Source organism: Melospiza georgiana, chromosome 4 (assembly GCF_028018845.1).
Source record: "Melospiza georgiana isolate bMelGeo1 chromosome 4, bMelGeo1.pri, whole genome shotgun sequence".
Lineage (NCBI taxonomy): Eukaryota > Metazoa > Chordata > Aves > Passeriformes > Passerellidae > Melospiza > Melospiza georgiana.
Genome location: NC_080433.1, coordinates 19,287,560 through 19,310,209, shown reverse-complemented (window position 1 = coordinate 19,310,209; position 22,650 = coordinate 19,287,560). Strand labels below are relative to the sequence as shown.

Below are 22,650 nucleotides of genomic sequence, written 5' to 3'. Positions count from 1 at the left end.
TGCAGTTGTACAGTGAATTCAGTGTACACTGAATGTGTCCCATTGGATGTTATCAGAGGCTACTGAGACACAAGCCTTTATTAAAGTTCAGATGAGGAGTATAGAGTAAAAAAGTAAATCCTGAGCTGGCAGTGTCTGAATAAATGCCTGTTTCCATAATCCCTTCTCTCTGCATCTGAATTTCACCAGTGGGGTGTTAAAGGCCTTCCAAGGTGCTTGGAAGAGAGCTCTTCTTTGGTCCCATGTATGCTGAGGCATCTTCTGGGATATGGTTGCCTGTTCCTCTGCCAGGATAAGGATCATAAAGCAGGTTCTTGAGTTGTAAAGGGCTGAATTACACCTCAGGCTGTAAACCCCAGTGGGGTTCTGCTGCCCTTTCAGGCACAGGGATGGTGGGATGCACTGGGTGGTGACAAAGATGTTCAGATGTGCAGTGCTCACCTTTCAGACAATGCTTATTGCTGCCATCCATGGCGTTCTATTATATAATGCTGCTCAGTGAACTTTGAATCATGTCTTTCCTTCTATACAACTTTCTTGACAGGCAGCAGAAATATTTAGTCCAGCTTGTCCTGGTCAGAACATCTTACATTGCAGTGAGTAGGAGACCTTCACACTGTAAGCCTCTGATTTGATTTGACATTTCAGATGGGAAGGTGCAAGAAGTGGTAGATGACATTTATTGGAAGACAAGAGGATGTTATAGGCAAGGGAACATCATGTCACAATACCCTCCCAAAGGAAATTTCAATATGTGCTGACCCAGCAGTAGATGGGATGAGAAATTCTCATCCCACATCTTAATACATTTAAATATATACCAGCTCTGGGTCTAAACTAGGGTCACATGAATTTATAACAATCTAACTTTATTTGGTGTGGGTAAAAAATAATAGATGCTTTTAGATCTATAGGGGTTTTCCCTACTCTGTTCTGCTGCCCTGTTCCATTAGTTGGGCTGGCTTGTGCCATTTTTAATTTCTGCATTAAAGTACATCATATGCATGTCTTAAGAGAAATACAATGAATCTGAGCTAAAGTGCTTGGATACTAGATACCTTTGAGACTTGACTAGAATAACTTAATTCCTTGTTCAAGATCATGCTGGCAACAGGTCATCTCACTGCTAACTTTCCCATAGCTGGAGCTATTGGCATACTCTGATCCTTCCAGATGTGTACTGGGAATAAACAAAGGGAAGGTTGGGACTGGAGAGAAGTTGGTCCCTTCTCAGTTTCTGGTTCCCTCTATCCTCTTTCAAGGGCATTTATCCTTCCAGTGTTTTTATCTGCTGTGAAACGTGTTGCTGTTTGGTACAGAGCATCTGCAGCAACGCTGAGATTCTAGCCCAAAGTTGTTGACTGAAGTACTTTTGAGTGCAGCAAGACCTTGATGCTCCAGAAAGGAATTACTGTAGTGTTTGTGGAGAGGTGCTCAATGCCCAAGCCTTCTGTACACAAGGGCGTATGATGGTATTGCAAAACTCATTACTGGATAAGTAAGGGCACAGTCCAGTCAACTGGAAAAAATATCTTTTGATCACATCCACCAACTTTTTCTATTTCAAATACTTCTTCAAGAATAATTTCCTTCTGGCAGGAGAAACCACTTATGACTTCAGACAGCTGTGGAGAGATTAACAATATCTGTGGTTTGTAGGCTTTAGAATGACCAAATTGTGCTTTTGCTCATATTGGATTTCACAGTACAGTTGTCTGATCTTCTTATCACCATCTTTATCTTCCTTTTCTTTTCCTTCTAGTTGTCTTTCAGTTTGTTTGACTATTCAAGGACACCTTTTAAAATATCTACATAATGTTGAATTTCTCAAGGCCTTTATTTGATTGAAGCCCTCATGTACAATAGGAAGTCCAGTTACAGTAGTGCAGCAAACAGCCTTGTGAGTGAAAGGCAGTGAGCTGTGCAGTCTTTTGTCCCTCTGAATGTGTACTTCTTTACAAAGGAAGATGAAGTATCTTTGCAATTTAGTCATGGCAGCTCACAAGTTAATAATTTGAGCAAGGACAGTCCAGGGAATGACTGAACAGGGAAAGAGCATGGCCAAACGTTAAGCTGTTCCTCACTTCAGAGAGACATTATATAAATGCCTGTATAATTTAATGGTCTCTACTCACCAGGAAAAAAATCCTCAATGTTTATTTCAAGGTAGTTTTTTGTGGCTTTTGTCATCAGACTCTATGATCCAAGTAGTTATTCAGTTGGCAGAGTTTGAGGCAAGAGACATTATGGACTTGCTGGGAGAAAGAAACTCTGCTCACTTAGGGATGATCTCATCTGTTAGCTTTGCTCTGCACTTACATTTAATACCTGCAGGGGATCTTTGTCTCAGAAATACTTTATGTATGAACTGGTGTCTTGAAAATACCTTTATTCCAATCACAGTAGCCTATTTTTTTTCTTGAAATAACTAGAATAAGGACAGCATAAAAAAAAATTAATCTTAGAGAATCTAGAGTATAAGGATGTATTTAAAATAGTATCTTTCTACCAAAGAGAGAATAGGTTGAAAGTCTTCTGTTTGCACAGTTTTAAAGTCTCAGCAGAGTCCTTGATGGATGGAGGTAGCCTATTTCATCAGCACAGGATGTAGCAAGAACAGTTTATGGGAACAGCAGTGTGTCTTTCTGGTATATCCATGCTGTAGTCTACTCATAGGGGAAAAAGCCCAGCCTAGTTGCATAGCTGTTGTTGGATTTCTTTCTCACCTATTTCTTTGGTAGGCTTGTTTTCTGCTGGTATTTCTGCTTTTGTAACTGAGATAATTTCAAATGCTGTGGTTTCTCCTAGTTACCTTTAATTTAAAATGTGCAAAATGGGATCTATGCTAAGAGGGGCACCTTTCCCAAATTTAAAGCCAGCCAAATCACCTTATATATAACATAGTTAGAAAAATGCATCTTAATTTCAACTTATAAACAAAATACCTCTTGACCAAAAGGGAAAAAATTGTCTCCTTAGTTTAGTTCTATAAATCTCTACCATATGACTCTTGCCACAAACTTTCTGCTTCTTTCTCATTTCTCTTCATCACAACTTATTATGTTCCAGTTGAGGTTGTGAAACTCTGCCTGCCACCCCCATACTTAGTTGCAGAACAAAACCTACATGAAAATGATATCATAAAGGTGCTGCATAACTCGTATAAATCCTTTTTTTAGGTTTTTTTTTTTTTTTTTAGAGAGACTGCTCTATGCAAGCACAAGACCTCCTGTAAGTGGGTTCTTCTGGGAGATTTGTCTGGGTTAGGTCTCAGCCTTATTTCCTCAATGTTGCATGCAAGCATCTCAATGGTTCTGTCATGTTGTGATTTCTGCTGCTTAAACATGAGGTTGAAGTGCTACAAGGAAGCTAAATGCTTTCTCCAGCTCAGCTATTTGTGGTGCTTGCTGTAAACTAACAGGGGATACAGAGAAGAGCTTCTGTTCCTCTCACTTTAAGGAGGGGACTGAATGTGTCTAGAAAGCCACATTTACATTGCAAAGCAGCATGTAAAAGAGCTTTCCAAGGCAGAGAGATAGGCACCTCAGACTTCACTGCATGTGATCACAGATATTCAGCAGGATGAGTGATATCAGTGGATCCACCCTTATTTTCTTCTTGGCCATCTGGGACCCTGCTTCTTAGACATCCATTTGAAATCGGTTTTGAAGTTGGTTGATGAAACACCAAGCTCCATGGGAGCATCTTACTATGAGAATCATAGGGTGTACATTGATATAAAGAAACTTGTCCATGGAATAGCTTTTGCTGTGCTTTTTCTTTGGCTTGACAGCAGTGCTGAGATATTGCTTTGTTCCATGAACTATTGGGTCATCAGTGAGTTTTTACTGGTAATTGCTGTCTCACTGACTTTTTATTGATCATTTAATTTCTGCCTCCAAACACGTGGGAGCAAATATTTTTCAGTCCTTTTAACCTCCTTAACTTTTCATTTGTGCTCTGCCTCCCTCTCCCCTGTGGCCAGCCCAAAGCAAATAGGTGGACAAAAAGATTAATAGAAGCAAGGAGATGCCTTCCTCCTCTCAAGTGCCCTGTGGCTTGGAGACTGTTATTAATAGCTGAAGTAAAAAAGTGTTTCATAACCCTCTTCTTGCTCCTGCTTCCTTGCCAGCCCCCTTTCCTTGGTCCCTGGAGAGAAAGTGTGAGCTCATCACTTTCCAATGCAAATTCAGCTTTTGGTCTCATACTTGGATTCTTTTCTTATCATGGGTGGAATATTTATCTTCTGCCAGCTGGTGGCTTTAAGCAATCTGCTATTTGCTGGGCTATCCAGAGACCATGTGAGGAACAGGCCTGGCAAAAGCTGCTTGAGCACTTTATTTTTTCTCTACTCTGAAAATGTTGCTGTCTGCTCAATATGTGTGCACATGTCTTCTGCACCTCTGTCTTTGCTCACACAGTGGTTGAAAAGAAAATTTAGACATTTTGGTGTGGAATCAGAAATTGAAATGTAGGTGTAACTGAAATCTGTGGAAGTTGCTCTGTGGAATCTGGTCACATAAAGCCCACGCACAACAAAGCAGTTGTGCGTCTGGAGATTCATTATCTTCAGGGATGGCTTCCTTTTCATGTGGGCACTGGATCTGATGTTTTCTGTATCTCTAGAGATCTGGTGGGTCAGTGCTGAAAGGGAGCTGGCAGAGCTTGCCAGATGGCCTGGTAAGAATGGGAATGGCACAATGTTATCTATTACCCCATTTCTGTATGGATAGTACAGTATGGTGGATCCTTTCAAACATCCCCCCTTGCTAAATTTTTACAAGACTGCTTTACCAGCTGAGCATTGCCTAACAAGTTTGACTAAGCTGGAGGGTCTGAGGGAGTCTTTATTTGGAAGTTAAGGGAGATGAGCTGTAGAAGAAAAATGGAAGGAAAAAAGAGCATCGCAGTTCTGCTTCTCACTCTGGAAAAATGTTTGCTCTCTTTCCTAGTGAAAATCTTTAAGCTGTTCATTCTGTTAATGCATTTTCTGGGCATGAGCCATTTTGTGGACAAAATATTTATTTTACGTCTCATCCTTTCAGTTGCTCTCTACTCAGTGGATACAGGCAAGCTTCTCCTTCAGGTAAAACAGAGGATGCTGCTACCTTGAATATGTTTTCCTGAAGTTCTGTGTTCATTGCATTTTTTGGTGGTCAGTAAAGGCATCTACATATAAAAAGCAAGCTGAAATAAGATTGTATATTGAAACATCCACTTAATAGTCACTGGCAGCCTAACAGGCTGCAGACTTTCTGCATTTTACCCCAGAGGAGGGAGTCTATAGGTGTATAATGTGCTTGTAAGTACATTTATAGTTACACTTAAGTACAGTTAGGAAATTTTTTTATTTTCATGTGGATAATTGTTTCTGAAGTGAAAAGCATGCAAGGGGACAGAACCACTTGTGAAAACTTAATGCTGCTGGTGGTTTCAGTTGAAAAAAATTGATGAAATTTAGAAAAAATGTTGTAAAATTTTCAGAGTGTTTTTCAGACTTTCAATTGAAATACAGTTTTAAAGTTATTCTTTAAAGGCATCAAATTAAGTTACAGATTAATACAGTTTTGCAGCTGCACGGAACTTCTCTGGTGACCTGAAGCTTTGGCTGGTTTTTTTCCCCTTGTGTGATATGACGGGGTTGAATTTAAAAGAAACAATTTGTGCTTAGGACTTAATGTTCACCTTGTGTTTTCAAGGAGGGGATGTTACTTCAAACTGGCCCTGCTCCTGTACCATTAGTTGCATTTCCATTAGCACATCTTCTGATTTAACTTTATTTGTGAAGAATCTAATGGGCATCACCTCACAGCACATTGTGTTCTGCACCAAAGCATGGTAACTAGACATGATCAGGTGGTCATTTCCAGAAGTGCTCTCCTGATCCATGTCACTTGTTCCCACAGGCATGTTCATTGTCTCTCCCAATATGTGGCCCTTGTGTCTGTCTGCAAATGGGACAGGGCACCACATCAGATTCCTCTTTGATTTACTCAGATATCCAGGAGGTGGGCAGAACCTGACTGTGCACCTCTATCCACATGCAGGGGAGGCAGCTAGGGGCTAGCAACTGAGTCTTAAACCAACAGACAGAAACTCCAGCTCATCAACTGAAGGGAGGCATCTGCCCAGTTCCTTGGCAGCTCACAGCCAGCAGCAATGAGCACCAGGAGTTGTTTCACTTTATCTAGGGCAAGTAGCAACAAGTCCTACTGGCAGATCAAGCTGAACCTCAGTGCAGGATGATGCCAGAGCCTGTTAGGAAGAAACATCTCTTGTTCTAATAGTTTGGCCCATGCTGCAACTGAAAATCTATGTTGAGCTTCATTAATTAGAACATTGGCTTCTATTTATGCATATAAGTTGATGAATATTCACCAAACATGTTGATTAAGGTGGTGATTCTTGCATGTTCTTCTTAGATTTTTAGCCCTTTACTCTGAGGTATTCTATTATTCGAAATATTAATGTGACACCAAGGGAATTTCTGATTAGGTAAAAGGGGCATTTGTCACTATCCTGGAAAAATCCTTTTGCCAGGATTTCTTCTGCTGGGAAGTAGAGAAGCCTCAGAAAAGAATAAAAACAATTATCTGATTGCTTCCCTCTGTCTTCTCTCTGTTTTGCTGCTTTAGAATGTGATCTGGAGATTGTTTACCAACTGGTCAATGTTCGATTTGTTTAGTGTGAATTGTTTTTGTTTAATGACCAATCACCATCAGCTATCAGACTCTGAGGAGTCAGTCAAGAGTTTTTCATTATTCATTCTTGTTAAGCCTTCTGTCTGTATCCTTTATCTTTCTTTAGTATAGTTTTAGTATAACATTCTTTAATATAATATCATAAAATAATAAATCAGCCTTCTGAGAACGTGGAGTCAGATTCCTCATCTCTCACCTCATCCTGGGGACCCCTTACAAACTCAACAGGCATTCAGACATTGGAATAGGTGCTCAAGGATGTGCATCTCCATTCTTGGAGGTATTCAAAACTTGATTTGACAAGGCCCTGAGCAACATGAGCTATCTTTGGATCTGATTTTAACTTTGAAGTTGTCCCTCTTTTGAGCAGGGCATTGGGCTGGTTGTTATCTAGAGAGCACTTTTAACACATGTAATTCTGCAGTTAATGTAGAAGAATAGTGTTCCTACATATTTGATATGAATCTATTTATATATCTGGAAAAACTATGTAACCAGTACTTTCATGGTTAGTATTACTCCAGAAGTAATAAAATAATCCTGTTAAAGGTGTTGCAATATTTTTTAATAAGTATCTGATTTCATTACAAAAAGTCATCTGGAGTTCATTAACTAGTCAGCGTATCTGATTGCATGATTGCAATCTGATTGCAGACTCTGATTGCGGGTATGTCATAGCAGCTGGTCAAAGTAGAACTTAATTTCTCCTTCTATCCTCCTCCAAGGTTTAATTTGACCAGTTAATTCATGCTAAAGCTGCAAGTCTTGCCTATATTAAGGTACCTCCAGATGAGTTTTGATGACTCATAAGACATGATTAAAGTAACTGAGGGCAGCACATACATCTCAGGGTGATAATTCTGAAATGGCACCAGCCTGAATTGCCAGTGCTAATTTGAAGGATGCAAAAATGCTAACACAAATAAATAATGAACTTTTCCAGGTGAGAGAAGACTTATAAGAAAATAGTAGATATATATGCCACATGGAATTGCTTTTTGTTACCAAATTTTGATCCTAATTATGATTGTAGCCTCCGGAAACCTAACTGAAATGTTATGCTAAGAAAAACAACCCACTGTGAACTTCCTGTGCTCTACAGATTTTCTGAAGATAATGCGAAACACTTAGAGGCTCAATGGCCAATCTACATCTCTTTGTTTGTTATGGAGATAGTCACCCAATGAGGGACCAGTAACCAAACCATGCAATTAAGGCAGTCTCTCATACTGGATGCAGTTTCTCAAAGTTAAGAGCAAATATATGTAGTGAGTGCAGTTTGCAAGCCAGAGGCTAAGATTGCTTTTGCTAGGAAATCTTTGTGTAGTAATTCTCAAATAGATTTGTGAAAATTAGAACTAGAACAAAGGGTGCATTTTGTGGATTTTTTTTTTGCTTCAAAACAGTTCATCCAGGGGTATCTGCAACACAAGAGAAGGAAAAGCTGCCTGGGGGTAGCAAAGGCTCAGAGTATTCACACCAGTCTTTTCAGGGAAGCTCATAATATCAAAAGCTTTGACAGGAAATGTAGTAAAACAAATACTAGTTTTACAGCTGGATCCTTCTTAGAAACAATTATGCATACTATAAGAGAAGAATGGGTACCCCCTGGTTCAGATCTCTGCATGTTACAGAATGCAAGGTGACTCTCAGTCCTAATTTCTGCAGTCTGGAATGGCTATACCACAGCTCATCCAGAGAGAGTGAGCGAGCTGCTGGCTCCCTGCATCTCAGTTTCCTGATTGCTCTAACCCAGGGACTGCTGCAAAGAATCTTAAGAGTGGGAGAAATTTTTATCTCTGTCTGGAAGTCCTCTAGCTACTGAAGGTAACTTATTCACATTGGCATTGGGTTAATCTGTACTTGAACCTTTAAGGATGGTCCCACAATCTGCAGCCCTGAGAGCTGAGGCAGGGGGGAAGTGAGAAATATTCTAGTCCTCAAGACAGAAGAGGAATACTCAGATAACCCATGCAAATAAATCTGTGCCATCTTGGCCTTAATCTGAAGTGATATACTGTCACCCAACTGCTCTCATAGGTTGCCAGTTTTGATGAAAGGCCATGTCAAGGACTGCTTTCTTTTACCAGCTCTCAGATGGCTTGGTCTGTATTATGCATAATACTAAACCATGATCACACTGACACTGTAAATTCATGAAACTCAGCAACCACCTTTGCAGAAATCAAACTGACCAGGGCAAATGCCTCTGGGTGCTTCTGAGATCCACCATTTACAACAGAAATAACCAATACCTTGGTGGCATTTTGAATTTCCATTCTATTTTTTAAATTAACCATGGTAAAAACTGTTGCTTGGAGCAGTTTGAAAGAGTTTAAATATCATATTTAAGGGAGTGGTGGGGGCACAGTGGTGAAGAAATACTGGTCTAGAAGTTCTGAAAAATTTTGTGTTGACCTACCAGACAAATACAGCCTGGACATCAGACTAGGACCTTAATTGATCTCAGTCTTCTGCTTAGAGTGGGATAATGGCTCAGCCATTCCCTGCATTACCAAACAGTTTGAGGCCTCTACTGGGATGGTGTTTACAACTCCAGTAATGCAGTGGTAGCTGAGCTAACATCAGGATGTTACTTGGTAAAGTTCTGAAAATTGAATAGAAAAACATCAGTGTTTTTAGGCAGTACTTCTCCAGTGGCCTAGGTTAAAAGTTTTTCTCATAATGGAGAGAAGAGGAAGTATTATGTGCTAAGGTGATAGTAGGGAGCAATGATGAGCAGATATGAGAAGGAAGCTGAGCAGCTAAGTCAGTCAATAAGAGGAGGTGCATGTTTGATGCTGTGAATACTTAGCTGCTCAGGATGAAGCTATCTCGAGTTTCCTTATCTCCAATTTGTCATCTGACCACTGCAGGAACAGGGGGCAGCCAGCCACAGTTAACAGCTGCTGAATCCCCTGAGCATCTGTGCTTGTGATGATGGCATGGCAGAGGTTTGCTCTGCATGGTTCTAGTTGCATCCTTCTGCTGATCCTTTTCTTAGCACTCTATTGGAAAATGTCAGCTACTTTTCTTTAGGATTTTCAGCAAGTATTTCCCTTTGGTCAGAGAAATATAGGATATACTGCCTCTGTCTCTGGAGCAGCTCTGTGGTGGTTTTTGTGTTTCTTGTGGCCATCTATAACTCTTGCTATGATGGCTCCTAGCTAAAAAATAACCCACTCACTGCTTTGCTCTATAAATACTGTTCCCAATTATTGGAGCAAAGTGCAGAGCAAAGCTGCAGTTGCATTTGGTCTAAGTTTGTTCTGGAGGCTGAAAATGCTCCATAAATTAATTGCAGTTACCCTATTGAGGGTATGGAGGGGAAAGCTTGCTTTTCTTCCTATTCCAGAGACTGGATTGAGCATAGCTAGTAATTCTTCTGAAGGTAAAGATTTTGTAGCATTTTTCTGAGAAGGCTTTCCAGCAGAGCAGTAATTCTGATTCTTGCTGCTCTTGATGCTTTTGCTCTCATAGGGACCTCCAGGACTTGGATCTTTGGGCATCTTGAATATTGTTCTCTTCTGTGTGGAGCAACTAGGAAAATATCAGAAGTATGAAATCATCACTGCTTATAAACTTGCCCTTCTCCTAATTTTTATTTCCAGATCCAGGCAATTGAAGGCCTTTTTCTTAAGTTCAAAAGCTGATTGTCACTTCTAGTTTGATATATGCTGGTGAAGTTGCATTGACTCAGAAGAGTCATTGTCCTACACTTGTGAGAGTGGGTTTAATAAATGGTTCATGTTTAAATGCCAAGCAATCACAAGCATTGTCATTTTGGACCATGAAAATCTTGAGTTTCTCAGTAAGATACTGCCTTCTTCTGCTGGGTGGACACCATTGCTCCCTGGTGGAGCTGGCAGGACTTCAGTGCCCTCTGTGATCTGCCATGCCAAGTGCTCTACCATGTCCTGTTTGCCCACCCTGGTTGATAGTGGTCCCAAAGCTATTTTTGTATGTTGAAGTTTCATTAGAGCCATGGGGAAGGAAGTATAAGCCCCAAATTATGGATATGGTCAAGTGATGACCTGAATTCAGCCAATAATCTCTTTCTGCTTTAGGCTTTGGTGATGAAAGTGATATTGAACAGCTTGCTGCATTACCACCAGAAGTCTTTGCAGAATTAGAAATCTGATGTACCTTACTAGAAATTAGCCTTTTTGGTTCCAGAAAAGCTGCAAATAGAACAGGAGTTGTTCTCCCTTCCTTCTGTAAGCTTTTATTTTGTATCTTGGCTCTGTGTCTCTTTCTACTATTCTATATAAATCTCTTGTTTGGGCAGGTATCTAATAACTTAAAGATTAATTTCTGACAAATAAGCATTTGTTGTTTTCTTGCTGATACTTCTAATCTATAAAAGCAACCTAGCAAAAGGGAATAGGAAAACCTATAAGAAGGCAAGGTTGTGATTTGGGGATTTTTTTAAAGCTCTTTGCACACTAGCTGTCTTTTTATTTAAATACTATTCTTAGTTTGAAACTTTAATTCTGGGCGTACATTTGGTGCCCAGATGGTGCAGACTCACACAGAAGCCCATCACGCTGTCAGGGCAGGCGGATACATATGTAAATATTTTGCCTTTTCCCCCTATAATATTTGGCTTTGTCTAATCTAATTGCTGTCAAAGGCAGAATGTGAAGAATACTCACAAGAAGCAAACAATGAGGACCTCAAATGTTTATACTGCATTAACTCTGGAAGATGCTGGTAGGCTGTGATGTAATTAATAACTTGTTTTATGGGTTTTCTTCATGCTGTGAATTCATGGTCTATAATCTAAGTTCATGCCAGATAGTATCTTACAACCCTTAGTAGAAACCTGTGTTTGCAGTGGTTTAAAAGCATTTTCTACCCTGTGGAACTGTCAATATAAGGCTAATGGGTCTGCCTTTTCAGTTCAGGCTGGCAGTAAGAGTCCTCTACCTGCCTCCTTGTGTATGGTGCTCTTTATTATTTATATAATTCATTGCTTCATTTAATTTATTCTATTGAGTGCTTGTCTTAATGTATTTTTAATACATAAAAGCATTTCCAGCATGACTGCTTCTCTGACTAGTGGTAGCTAGTAACAAACAGCGTGGCCAACCACATTAAGGATACCTATTTATGTATCAAAGGCCTGAGCCAAAATAACAAAATGTTAGTGGGAAAATGACTTCCATGAGCTTTGAATCTGACAGCTTAGTGAGAGGGTCTAATAAGCCAGTGTTAGCAGAGAATGCTGGCAAAAGCAATGTAGGAAACCTGACTGACTTTCATCAATACAAGAACAGTTACACAGTTACAGGTGTCTGATCAGATGTGAAATTTGGCTAGGCTATAATTCATGGAAAGTGTCAGACTACACCAGACTCTTTCTTCTAAGGATACTAACTATGCAGAGAGATGCCAGGAGATCAGATCCTGGAGGGGCAATTATTGTACAGAAAGGAAAGTACTTGTAAAACGAGATCTAATGATGTGACCAGAAGACATCAGAAGCAGCAAATGGTGTTTTTTTTCTGTGGAGCATAGGTGAAATCCAGAAAATAGAGGGGGAAAAAATTGCCCATTTCAACCACTGATATTGCTATCTGAGCCTCACTGTTCAGAGATGCCAAAGAATTCCATCTCTGAACCTGCTGTAAGAGTGTCTAGGTACCTTCAAGGGACAGTGTAATGTGTCCCCCTGCTTCAAGGGTGGAAAGGGTTAGGAAATTGTTCACTACCTATAATTTTTCCGTGTTGCTTTTTATTTAAGGGAGGATCAAAGGTGTTTGCTTTGTGTATTTCCTGAGGTATGGGCATTGAGTCATGACCATGATAGCACAGAAAGCTAAGACATGAGTTTGTAGTTTCTATACATTAACTGCATGGCAGTTGCTAGCTCACAGCTCAGGGAAGAATTTGCCACACAGCTATCTCATGGTGAAAGCAGGCGCACTGGCAGCTACTCCAGTCTGGAAGCTCCCCAGAATGTGTGAAAGATAAACTTCCCATATCATAAGTTTGGATCTGAGCTTACATGTCATGGGCTGGAGAGTGTGCTGGTTGTCACAGTGGGCAGGGATGGTAGGGATCACTTTGCTTTTGATTGTCAAAGCCCTCTGGCCTGTAGCTGGCAGGACATGTTACATTCATGTAACCACATTTTCTGCATTTTGCCTTTCCCAGGAGCAATTGAGCGGTGCTCGTACATCAAGTACCACTACTCCTCAGCCACCATCCCCAAGAACCTTACGTACAACATCACCAAGACAATCCGCCAGGATGAGTGGCACGCCTTGCGTAAGTGTTGCTGCTTTTCTTCACCTTCTCCTCGTGTGCAGGCTCCCTGGTGAATGAGAGCAGAGGCTTTGAGTGGCAGCCTGCTCAGAGCCCTCCTCTCACATCCAGTTTGTTGTGTAGCAGACAGATCGATTTGTTCTTGGGACCTACATCTCTGTTTCTGCTGCTGATTGGAAATTCTGCTGAGGCATGAGAATGCAGCAGTGGGGAAAAGGCATTTGTATGCAGAGATTAATACTGAGTTAAATACAAAAATGAATAACAAAATCAATGCCCTATTTTTTAATTCAGTGGAATGCTCTGTACGTGAGCACATTCTCATGCCATTGCTGCTGAGTTTCCTGCTTCCAGGAGAATTCATTGCTGGCTTTTATTATAGAATATGTCCCACTGCCAGCAGTTCCTGTGTGAGTGTGGCATCACTCTCCTTTGAAGATCTTGAAAGAGAATTGCTGCACCCTTTAAGGCACAAGGAAGGAGCTTAGCCCTCAGTGATAATTGTAGCCAGTGGTCACCAACTTGTAGTGCTTGCTGAAGTGACAAGATCTGACAGGGATGGAATTGCCTTGGGATGTATTGGCTGACCTTAAATCTTGTCTCTCTCTCATCTTGGAGATGGAAAAGTGTTTTCACTGAGAAAATGCATGAGGTAGAATTTCACAAGGAAGGAAACTACTGTTCTTGTTACTACATAGTCGTGGGGACTGATGAATATCCTGAGCAGCTCTGTTTTGGTGGAAGCAGTTAAATCTCCTTGAAGGTGGCAGTGGTTGAGGCAATACTGGTTCTCACTGAGAATGTTGGAAGGTGATAGTGAGCTTCTACTCTGAGAACTGTGCCAGATCTGTGGTGTTCCTATAGCTTTCAGTATGCTTCACTCCTCCCCTGTGTGGTTCTTGCTTTGGAAGGGTCCTTTTAAGCTCAGAGGAGGAGAAGGTGCAATGCTATAGTTTTTTTTTCCTGCAAGAGTGAGATTCATTGATGCTTGTAGGCCTTCCTAGTACACTCTGGTAAAGAGATAAGAGCCTTCTAGAGGGTCTTGCTAAATGCCTGGTTTTTTTTTTAAATGTGTCCACGTGGATAAATACCTATTTTTATTGTGATATGACAAAAAAGGAATAATTGAACTTATGCCTCTCTGCAGGTTGTAAGAGACTGGTCTTGCAAAATACTGTGTTATGCTAATTTGTCCCTGAAATCAGAAGATCAGAAGGTTCAGTTCACTTCAGGTTTTCTACACCACCTGTCTTCTCTGCTGGTGTTAGTTTCATGTTGATATAAAACCTAACAGTGCTCACCTATGGCAAAAAAAGAGCACCTATCACCCAAGACATCTTCTGTTAGGGCTCATAGGGCAGTAGGATGGGACTTTGGTTTGTGCTTTGTGTATGTGTCATTTTCCTTTGTGAATGTGTTGAGTAACAATGACTTATCCGCAACTATTTGCTGGGAATCTCACTGTTCAAAAATTATTTTCTAAAATTCATCTTTATCTCAGCAATGGCTCAAATAAAGGGTTATACACCTGGTCATCTAAGGTTGTGTGCACCCTTTGGTAGGATCAGCAAGTTCCCAAGCTTTGAGTGTTGGTAGGGCATTTGTCAGTCTCCAAAGGTGCAATCTAGACACTGCTCACATATTTATGTTTCTGGCGTGGTCTGAGGCACTCTCAGGGTGAGGCTGCTTGTCTCTTCCCTGTAGAGGGTACATTGAGTGTACCTCATATTTCTGACCCAAATTTTCTTGCCAGTTTCAGGAGTCAGATAAGTGTAGAGAGATGTAGATAGAACTGATATCTGAAGGCAGAAGAGTAGAGAAATACTTTGCTGAAGCTCTCTTCTCCTGAGCAGTTGGTGCAACAGAGTGCTTTGATATAAGGGGTAATCCCACTGGTGGTTCTGGAGGTCACTGCATTTAAGAATGAACTGAATCTATATGACTATTTCCCATGTAGAAACAGTAACCTGTTGTAAAAGACAAGGCCAATACCAATCTCTCAAATTGTGGTTTGGTTGAGAGGATTTTTCTCCCTTTGCATTGCAGTAGACCAAGTAGGATAAGTCTCTTCAGCAAGTCCCTGTGATTTTAGCCCCTGCCTTAGCAGCTGATCCTGCTCTATGCCTCTGGACTAGTTTCATCCAGGACACAGCTACTTTATCTCAACACTGGTCAGTCTGATATTTCCAAGTCAACCTGGCTATTATTTTCCTCCAAATATTTCCCTGTTCATATCAGTGAGTGTTGTGACAAACAACAAAAGAAGCAGGGCCCAGGCCTGGCTATCTTCTTTCTCTTGCCAGGGGTTATTTTTCAGATCTGTAGCATGAGATAGGGAAAAAAAAGTATTTCCTGAAGAAACATGGGGGCAAAATGGCATCTTGGAGAACTTCAGAAGAACTGGGAAAGTGAAAGCAGAAGATTTGGTCACCCTAGTAAACAAAAATGCCTCTTCCAGGCTGAAGCCACTGTTACCATTTGCTGTATTTGTATTTGAGTCATGTATTTTCTTCTGCCTTGTGTATGGACAGCCAACTGTGGTGCCTGTGGAAGGAAGCCATTGTTTTGCATGTTCGGTGGGCTGGGGATTAGAGGAGAGAGGGCTTCCACCATAGACTGCAGATTGCATTTTTTGGTGGGCAGGACTGATGCTCCAGCAGTTTCTCTTGAATTGCAGGAGTGCGTGCTGGGACAATTAATTTGAGGCTGAGGACCCCATGGCACCATTGAGCACACAAAGCAGATACTCCTCCTCTACTCTAGCTGTGCTGCTAGTTATGCTGCAAGAACCTGAGAGCAGCTGGTCCTAGAGGAATGGTTGGAGCTGACTTTACCAGCTTTGATTTTATCTTTTTTTCATTCTGTTTGACATTTTCAAGATGGAACCTTTGCTCCAAATTGATTGCCTATGGCAGTATGAGCTTGGGAAATAGGACTTGTCTTCGCTGCAATCACTTCCTCTCAACTATCTCTGGTTAAACAGGGATAGAGGGAAAGATGATTGTAGTATTGTCAGCTTTTACCTGTCAGGAGATAAATGTTGATCTAATTAGACAAAACAAGTCTCTATATGAGCTGAGAGGGCAAGAGAGAACCAGAGGAAAGCTATGTCTGACAACTTTGAGCATGAGTAACTGTCTTTATGGAAGATGCTGATGTAGTGATATGACCGAGTCACTGTAAGCATTTACCTTGTCACACTTTGACCCTGGTCTTGAGTGCAAAACCTGATCCATAGTTGTGTTTTCTGAAAAACAAGACCAGCATCATTGTTGCTCTCAGAAATGGAGGTGTATTATTGCAGTAGAAAGCCAAGAAAATGTGAGCAAGTCTATGTTTATTCACACATTGTTCCATGCTGTTCCTGTGGGCTCACTTTTGTTATGCTACATATGTGTTCATAAAACATGGGAATGTGCTCATGGCAGGGGTTTGTAGAATGTGGTGCAGGAATTGGGAAGGGTGAGAAGGGTTTTCAGGTGTCTTAATTTGCAAAGACAGGTGTCTGCTAAGGAAGGCAGAAGCCTCCCCTGAAATGGAAAAATGTAAAGCCCCTCCCTCCAAATTGTTAGAAATTTGAAATTAAGGGGCTGTCAAGCAAAAATATGAGAGCAGGAATAACAGTTTTTTATTAGGGAAGAAAATAAAAGGATAAAATAAACAATGCTGTAGACCAAAACAACACTGACAGAGTCAGAACACAACCTGACACCCTGTGGGTCAGGGTGTTGGTAGCAATCCAATTGGAATTGTGGCTGCAGCCCTGCTGGAGTGTCAGGGATGGTTCTGTTGGAGCAGGGATCCTGTAGAAGGCTGTAGTCTTCCTCTGAAGATCCAGTGGAAGAGGCAGCTGCTCCTCTGGGAAATCCAGTGCAGAAGTCGTGCTGGTGTTCCAGAATCTCCAGATTATATCCAGTTGGGAATGCTTGGCTGCTCCCTCTGGGCAGAGCATCTCACAATGGGATCCTGTAGTTCTTATCAGTCATGCAGTGACATTCAGTAGCCTGTTATCAGCAGGTGTCTCTCCAAAGGGAGGATTGGTTGTGGAAGAGACAAGGAAAACTGCCCACTTAACAGAAGACAACTGCCATACAGATGGCAAACAGAATACAATTTGCTTGGCAATCTAGGACATGAGGTGATAGAATAAGCATTTCAACTGGATGCATGTGCATTAAGGAAGCTGACAATAAAAGGGAGGCTATGTTGATGTTAATTTTTTTCTTGTCCCCAAATCTTCAGGAAACCATTTCTGGTATATTATGGCAAAGCAGTTGAAAGGCTGTGTTTGTAATGAAAATGGCAGTACCTCCAAAGCAACAAGGAGATGTACTATATTCAGTTTAGCATCTTCTAGGAGCCAACAAAACTGTTCTTTAAAGCCACTGAGGGATAAGGTGCTAAAAGCCCAGGGAGTGTTCAGTCTGTGTTACTCCTTGGAGGACAACAAATACGTGTTGTGTTGATGCTGTGTGGTGTGTTTGTTTAGTTTTTTCTTTTTTTTTTTTTTTTTTTTTTTTTTTCTTTTTACCACCAGAAGGACTGTAGTAAGGTCATTTTGCTTTCATCCCTGTTTGGCTTTGTGTGGGTGTTTGTTTTGTTCTATTTTTTTAGTAGGCTATAGGCAACCCAGGCTCTATATTCATCTTATGCTACACTCTGAGAATTAACTGCTTCACGTACAAGAGCCATCTTCTCTCCAAGGCAGATGTAGAAACTACTGTGGCTTTAAAGTGCTGCAAATAAGCAAGTTGCTGATGTGTGTTCTTGAAGAGTGATATTTGTTTTTATCTTAGAGAACAAGTGCAATAACTCCCTCTTCCCTTTTTCCTGCCTTGGTAACTGAAAATGGGACAATTGCTGCATGGCTCTCAGAGCCTTTGGCAGAGCTCCCAGTGGCTTGTGTTATAGTGCATGAAAGTCTTTACATAAGAAGAAAGATAAAAAAATTCTTCATTGTCTCCAAAAGCTCTTGTTTTGCTGATTCACAGAGCCTATTGTGTGAGGTAGATAGTTGGGTCTAGAAGCCTTTTATTTTTCCTTCCTCCCTATGTCTCAAACCTGATTTTCTACTTTGGATGTAACACTGCCACAAAAGAGGGAATTGGTCTGTCTCTTCTCCAGCTTGCCATTGCCTCTTCAGCCTGTCTTCCATAGCAGCTGTGTTTTGTGTCCAGGAATGTGAAGAGTGCTGCATCTGGGCAGGAAGTGGCTGGAATTGCTATGGAAACTGATTTTTTACAGCACAGCTTAGAAACTGTGTCACCAAACTGCTTTAGAGTGAACCAGATCATAAACAGGTAGCTGATGCTTCCTAAGTGTTCAGAATTTCCTGGGCCTTCTGAAAACACTCCTTGCCTGGCACTGTGGGATCTCCTTTAGCTGTCTTCTACCCCCATGTTTCTACTGCACGACCACAAGACATGGGCTCTGAATCCAAAATATCAGTGAGGAAAGCTGCATTGTCAGAACAACAATCATAATGCTTTGTATTGAAATGATATCATTTATCTGCACTCTGGAACTGCAGCACTCCTGTGTTTGTGGTGGTCTAAAAGCCATTTGCATAAAAAATGAATTCTAAAGTCAAAAGTAATAGCCTGGCACATTCTGCGAAGAGCAAGTATTGGAGGAAATGAACAATTTCTACAGGATGTACAGAGTGGTAATATTTTAATTCATACAGCATCTATGCTGAAAGTTGAGTGGATTTTATTGGCGTTAATGCTCTGAATTTTGCAAGAGCCTACAAAGCACTCAAATACTTCCTTATAATCAGTAAAACTACTGGAAAAATATCCAGCAACAATTAACACTCAGGAAAATGTCCAGACTTCTAATTTCTACAGACTTCCCAAGCCTTCTCATTCCATGGAACATGAAGTTGAAATTTGCACAGAAGCTCAGTTGACAGCTTGACAATGCCTTGGTAACACCAGCAGGCTTATGGACTCGGCCCCATCTGCTATTATAAGCAACAATAAATATTTAATTGTTGCATTTTTAATAAGAGCTGACCCCAGAAAATTTTTACTTTTGTTTTTTTTCATGGATACTACTGAAAAGAGTGTTTGAAGTAAAAAGGCAACATCCCACTTTTGCTTCTTTCTTTCATTCTCTCCCATACGTGCCTCTACAAGGAAATCCTTTTTCATTTTTAATTAGCTACCTGGGCCCCCAGATGGAAGTACACCCTGAAGTATGGCCCCATCCTGCTGGTCAGTGCCATTTGGGATGATGTCACTCCTTAGTGCATTGCTTATCACAACAGACGGGGCAGCCATCCCAGAGGTTAGTCAGGCAGCAGGTGCTCACATGCCTGGAGGTCTCGTGTTGTTGGATCTTCATTGCATTCATTGTTCCCACAGCTAATGGCCAGGTGGTAGTGACAGACCTTCTCATTTCCCCCTCTCTCTCTGCTGTAGGGTTTTCTTCATATCCTGCTATTTCCAGCTAAGATATTTTTTTTTTGGCATTGAAGTCTAAGACCTATTTTGAAATCTGTAAGGGATTTTATTGCCTTCTGCTAGGTTTCATCTTAGGATCTGCTAATATGCCTGTGACCTTAATACCTACACTGATGAATAACTTTCCCAACTGCATACTATTTTTTATTTGCTTCTTAGTGGCAGAAGAGCAGGGATGGACAAAGGGAGGAGGTCAGTAGATCCTTCAGTCCTGAATAGTAAATACAGACAAGATTTGGGAAGGGAGAAAATCAGGACAAGGAAAGGGGCAAAACTGTTCTGGAGAGTTGGAAGAGGTAATATGAGGGATTACTAAGCATTGCAATTGGGAAAAATGTTGGAGTGGTGGATTGGAAAAATTTTGGAAAGAAGGTGCAAAAATGGTCAAACTCCGTTGTTTGTGTTGGAGTGAAGTGGGGAACAAACAGGAAAGTATAGGATCCACTCCAAAGCCCTGTTCAGAGTGCACAAGTCAGAGATCTTACTGCACATGTGCTGCTAACGCAGCTGTGAAACACTGGCAGAGGGGAGGTCTCATCCTGCTCCCTCAGCCAGCAGGTTCTTGCCCAGCCCACATGATGGGGCTCACAGGTGAATCAGGGTATCTGCTGAGGACCCTCTTGCCACTCTTCTGAATCCGTAAGAAACCCCACACTAGAATTTCTGGGTTTGCAGTTTGTTGTTTACCTAAAGTTCACTTGAAATCAAATGAGCATTTTTAAGGTTGAAAATACAAGCATGTAAAGTTAGAAGATGACCCAGTTTGGGCTGCATACTTGGCCTTAATTTATCTCCTCTAAGCACACTCATTATTGAGTCTTTAATAGCTGTAATCACAGACTCTTGCCTTGTTCCATGGATTTGGGATATTCTGTTTCCATTCAATGATGCTTTTGTTTGGTTTATTTTTCATTGCTGAATTTATGGTTGTTGGCCGTTTGAATTGCAGATTACACAACTCCTGATCCTATGATGGAGTTTACCACTTCATGGATTTTGTCAAGTTTCTAGTAATTGAATTGAAGAAGGTAGTGTAAATATAAATATAGTAATATCTAATAACCATTCATGGTTGGCTATAATTTTCATTTTAGGTCTGACAATCAAAGATAACTGGTTTAGGTTTTTTGAGTGTCCAGTTGGATATAAAGAAAGCTTAAGTTTCACATATTTCCAGAGCACAGCTCCCATTGATTTTCAGAGTAACTATAAAAGCTCCACACTGTAATCAAACTTCAAATGGCCACCCAACCCACACTGGGTTGGTGTAAATGAGGAAAACACAGCTAGGAACCATGTCTTAAGAAATTTCTTGGACTGACTTAGCACCAAGGAGTTTTAGAGTAAGTGAAGAGCAGAGTGCTTGTGTGAGAGGGAGGAGGAGGTGCGGCCACCTGACTGATCTCTGCTCTGATTGCTCTGTGCTGAAGAGTTTCTTGTCTTCTCACCTTTCACACTGACCCTTTCAAAGGGTCCCATTCCTGTATTTCCTGCCTTTGGCATGCTTGGCTTGGTAACCTTCATGTTGATGGGGTTTGGGTTTTTTGGTTTTGTTTTGTGTCTTATATTTGTAAGTGCAGGCACTTGGATGCACTGAGGCTTAGGTGATGTTTTGCATTGTCTCACACTGTTATACAAGAAAAAAGACATTTTTATCTTTATTGTTGAAGAGAGTCTTAAGGTATTTACAGAACTGTTCTGAGTGCAGGAAAATTGAGAGCAAACCCCCTCCAGTCTCACTAGTGAGTTTTTGCAAAGAAGTATTAGACACTTTTTGCCTGTTGCAGTGTGGAGATGTTGACAGGTAAAACATACCATTGCTAATAATTTCTAGTCATTCAGCCAGTCAAAATATAGCTTTATTAATATGCATACAGAGCTCTCTGTTTCCCTTTTCTCCCTCTTGAGAGACACAGAGGGGGAGAGATGGGCGTTCTTCTGTCTCTTGGCTAATCAAGAATGATGTCTTGTGCATTCTTAGGGTGAGAGAAGAGAAAAGAACAAACAGGAGGCTCTAATGGGTCTCATCCATCTGACTTCTATAATTTTTGATTTATATACCAATTTAATGCCTGGTTTATGATGATTTATGTCCCAGTTTGTTTATACCCCAGTCTGATGCCCCACCCCACAATGTTAGTGAGATGAAATCCCAGCAGTTAAATATTCCAAGGTGATTATATACCACATACAGAGTTACTAATGAGGAGTTAAGTGCTTCCTTACTTCAGTGCAAGAAGATAGACATAAGTGGAACATTTTGGAAATGAGTTTAGTGTGATTTGTTCACAAAGCCATGCACCATCCACAAGGAAACATCATAACAGCCAGCATGAGAGAGAGGGCAAGAGACTTTGAATCAAACAACCTGGCCTTGACCTGACACAAGTTGCAGGCTGAAACATGAAGGTGGGTTTTATATGTCAATAGCTACTAGGCAGTGGTTGCCGTTTTAATTACTGTTTTGCAGTAATGCTCTTTGGACATTGAATTACAGAATAAAACCAAACCTCATGTACAGTCAGGATATCTTCCTGCTTTGAAAAAACATAAATGTGTCAATATTAATGTGCAGACACCATAATGCAGCTTTACTTCCTTGCTAGTGTTAACTGGGTCATTGTGATTTTGGCCTTGTTGTCAGAGCCAAATGCAGTTCTGGTCCATGAAGACCAGATGAAGCTGAAGGATTTGTCTAGGGGCCCATCCCAAGACTCCTTAATTGGCTGGGTGAATCACAGTTTAGCCGTTCAATTATTCCCTACCCACCTCCAGGAACTGATTGCACAGTTGGTGGGGGAATAAGAAATCAGGAATATAAATCAACTGCAGGTATCTCCTGTGGGAATTCAGAGTTCAGTCTGGCAAATCTCATCTGGCTGCTCTGGATGTAGGTTATACTTAATGGAGCTTGAGCCTGCATGTCCCTCTGCATCACTGGAATTATGACAGCTAATTTGAATCTGTCTGCCACTGGTATGTGCAATTGATCAATATCTCTTTCATAAATACAAACTCTCCCTCATCTCTGCCTTCATTAGCTTTGTCTTTTCTGGCTTGCCCTTTGCATCCTTGTGTGCTTTGTGGGGTTTTTTCCCCCCAAAACTTAATTCTCACCTAGATATTCTCAGAAGAAAATCAATGGAAGAATATCAGTTGCCCACCTAAAAGGGGCTTCTTTGCCATACTAAGGCTATAAATAATTCAGTAGG

General features: G+C 41.0%; 1 protein-coding gene across 1 annotated transcript in view; it reads left to right on the top strand.

The window, feature by feature from the left end:
• Positions 1-22,650, top strand: part of TMEM178B (transmembrane protein 178B) — a 209,234-nt gene that overhangs the window by 43,639 nt on the left and 142,945 nt on the right. The window contains exon 2 of the mRNA XM_058021957.1: positions 12,861-12,974. Within this exon, the coding sequence (XP_057877940.1) occupies positions 12,861-12,974 (114 nt within the window). The remainder of the gene's footprint in view (positions 1-12,860; positions 12,975-22,650) is intronic.